The sequence below is a fragment of the Calidris pugnax genome, unplaced genomic scaffold, assembly GCF_001431845.1.
Source record: "Calidris pugnax isolate Ruff unplaced genomic scaffold, ASM143184v1 scaffold118, whole genome shotgun sequence".
NCBI classification, from domain to species: domain Eukaryota; kingdom Metazoa; phylum Chordata; class Aves; order Charadriiformes; family Scolopacidae; genus Calidris; species Calidris pugnax.
In genome coordinates, this window is record NW_015090855.1 from 470,655 (window position 1) to 473,846 (window position 3,192).

Sequence of the window (3,192 nt, forward strand, 5' to 3'; positions counted from 1 at the left end):
CCCCCCCCCCTTTGGTGCTTTTACACCACGGTTAAAAGCATAACCCATTCCCTTCCCCTCCAGCAGCCCCCTGCGGCTCGGGCTGCGGAGAGCAGTCCAAGCAAGCTCCAGACGTCAGAACTTAATCCCCTGTTGATGCAACAGCAAGTTTCCTTTCTTGCTGAACCACTAAGAGACAATCTTGTGTTGAAACTGTGGATGAACCACTGACCCCTGAACATGAATGGATACGATTTCCTACGGTAGCTGGCAGCTACGGGCTCACCCCTATTCCAAACTGGGGAGAACTCGGTGAAGCTGCAGTTGGGCTTGCTCGGAACATTATGCTGGTTAACAGCCCCAGGAGCATCGGGGTTTTGGCAGTGACCAGGGCAGGTACCAGCCAGTGTCACTGCTACCAACCGCAATGCATTTAGCACCCGTGGAAAATGAAGAACAGATCGTTACGGGCCAGTCAGCTCTGCCGGGGCCTCTCCTTCCCCATCCACAGCTGTCCCCTGCTCCTTCTCCCCCTCAGCTGCAAACACTTCCACTCTCCCATCACCAGTTTTTCTTTAATAAACCGGCGTTGATCAGACCAGACTGTGCATGAGGGTCCTCCGTGGGTTGTACCCAGGAGCGTGCTACTTGCACACTGCAAGAGTGGAGTGGGTGTGAACAGCAGCATGACACCAGTAGAGACTCTATTTTCTGCTGGACACCTGGAGAAATCCCTTTCCTGAACACCCAAATCTTTACATATAAACTTCTACCAGCACACAGAGCATCCAGACCGAAGGCTCTCCTGCAGCGCAGTGCCAGGCTGATCTGTGATTTATTCTCACAATTAACCACGGTGCGGTTCAGGCACGACCCTGCGCTGAGCGTGTAGTGCATCTCCTCACCCTCTAACCACATCTCACCATTTTACAAATGCTAAAGTCAAACAAGATACTATTAAATATAATTGAAGTCACTTGTTCAGCTATTGTAAATGAATGTACAAATATAATTATCTACTTGGGAGTCTGCAAAGGAACTAAGTACCTGTTGTGCAACATGCTTTCTCCTCCTTGAGGCAGACATTCACCATATTCCTATCAAGAACTCACGCAATAATGCAAAATAGAAAAAAAAAAGGGAAATGAAATCCAAAGAATTTTCTCTTTTAACATATGGTGTCATTAAATAAAGCAATGGTCATGCTATTATTTTTTTATTTATTTATGAGATTTATTTTGCTGTCTTGAATGTAAAGGTTTCACCTGACAAGCACTATACAGGCAGAAGTAAATGCCACCTTCGTGTCCTTACAGCACCTGAATCATTTTTTAATCACTAAGTACTGAACATTTCTTATTTTCTGATGTAAAAAAAGTCATTCTTAAATGGATCTGAGTCTGAATGTAATAGTGAAATCCTGCCTATACTGAAATCAACGGCACAAAACTTCCCAGTGACTTTACTGCCCTGCAGACTTCCATCCAAGGCTCAGACCTCCTGCTGCACGAGAGCTGCATCCATGGGACAGCTGCAGAAATCCTCCAGCCTCCAAAGTTTTGTCACAAATTGCTTAACGTACAGCCTAACACATGTGCCAAAGCCCAAACCTTATCAGGGGACCAGTTTATTCCACATCTACAGGACATCACGAATGCCTCTCTCGCAAAGCCTTTTTGGATACAGCACCAAAGGTTCCCCCTGAGAGTTGCTGGTGGCACCCAGGGCTCCCTGCATTTCCCAGCCCTGCAGCAGGAACCCCGCTGCACGGCCACCTCCAGCCCCACAGCATCCCTCCCTCCCTGCCCACAGCACTACCCACTGCAGTTCCCATAGCAAAGGGATGGGACAGCAACGCCAGAGCCGCGGGCACTCTCCTTCCACCCCAGCTCTACAAACACCTCGCTGGGTGATGCTGGCTGCAGACCTGCTTTGCCTCAGTTTCCCCAGCTTCTCCTTTGAGCGCTACCAATACAAACTACAATAAGGCAGGTAGGTATCAGCAAGAATCACTAGTTAGGGGTACGTCGTCCACACTGATTCTGAACCATAGGTTCCTCACACCCTCCCATGCCTATATGAGCAACATAAACACAGTCCACACTCTCTATCCCTTCTTCCCCCTAAAAGCTAAGATCACCCCAGGACATCCCCTCCATTGGCACTCTGAGGTGGCTGCAGAAGGGTGAGGAGCTGTGGCAGACTGAAGGCTTCAGTGGTTCCCTCCCTCCACGGAGGAACCCTGGTAGGTAGCGGGGTGACCCTCAGGGGGGCCAGATACTGCTGGGGCTGAGGCATGAGGGGAGCAGCATGGTGGGACAGAGCACCGAGGCGATGTCCCCGTTCCATGTCCCCAGGGCTGTGCCCCACAGTTTGTGCCCCCAACTCGTAACGTTGGTCCATACCCTTGGTCTCCATACCCTGAGTCGGTGTCCCCCAGTTTGTGCTCCTGGTCCCTGGCCCCACTTGGTGTGTCCTGCAGTCGGTGTGCCCTGCAGTCGGTGTGTCCTGCTTGGTGCCCCCTCCTCTGTGTCCCTGCTTGGTGCCCCCCCACATCCACATCCCTGCTCAGTGCACCCCACTGCCTGTCCCACAGCGAGTGGCCCCAATCTGCAACCCTGGGTGGCAGCCGCAGCTGGTGGCCTGTCCGGGCTCCACGGCCGGTGGTCTCCATCCCATACCACCTCTCCGTGTCCCCCCCGTCCCGTCCCTCCCCCGGGTACCTTGGGGGGCAGGCTGAGCAGCACGGGCACCAGCGCCAGCGGGGCGCACAGCAGCACCACGAACCGCCGGACGCTCCACCCCTTCTTCACCAGCGCCCCCAGCGCCGCCATCCCTCCTCCTCCTCCTCCTCCTCCCTCCCCCGCCGGCCCGCCCGCCCGCCGGGAGGAGCCCCGCTATACCGCCCCGCCCCGCCATACCGCCCTTCGGCCCCCCGGACCGCCCTGCCAGCCCTAAATCCTGTCCGCCTCCCCCCACCTTCTCACCGTTGCCCCCCAGATTTTGCAGCCGGTAGGGGTTCGGCAGCGGAGATGCTTCAAAACTGGTTCCAAAATTCTGGCGGCACAAGAGCTCGTTCGGTTTGACCATCAGGATGGCACCGGCCCTCAAACAGCCCCTGGGGGGGCAAATAACCCGGGCTCAATCACAGAATCGTAGTGGTTGGAAGGGACCTCAGAGATCATCGAGTCCAACCACAAAAAAAAAAAAAAA

General features: G+C 54.0%; 1 protein-coding gene across 1 annotated transcript in view; it reads right to left on the reverse strand.

Moving 5' to 3' along the window:
* Positions 1-2,830, reverse strand: part of SLC13A3 (solute carrier family 13 (sodium-dependent dicarboxylate transporter), member 3) — a 29,676-nt gene extending 26,846 nt beyond the window's left edge. Inside the window, exon 1 of the mRNA XM_014943815.1 lies at positions 2,703-2,830. Within this exon, the coding sequence (XP_014799301.1) occupies positions 2,703-2,813 (111 nt within the window). The 5' untranslated portion in view covers positions 2,814-2,830. The remainder of the gene's footprint in view (positions 1-2,702) is intronic.
* Positions 2,831-3,192: the final 362 nt, after the last annotated feature.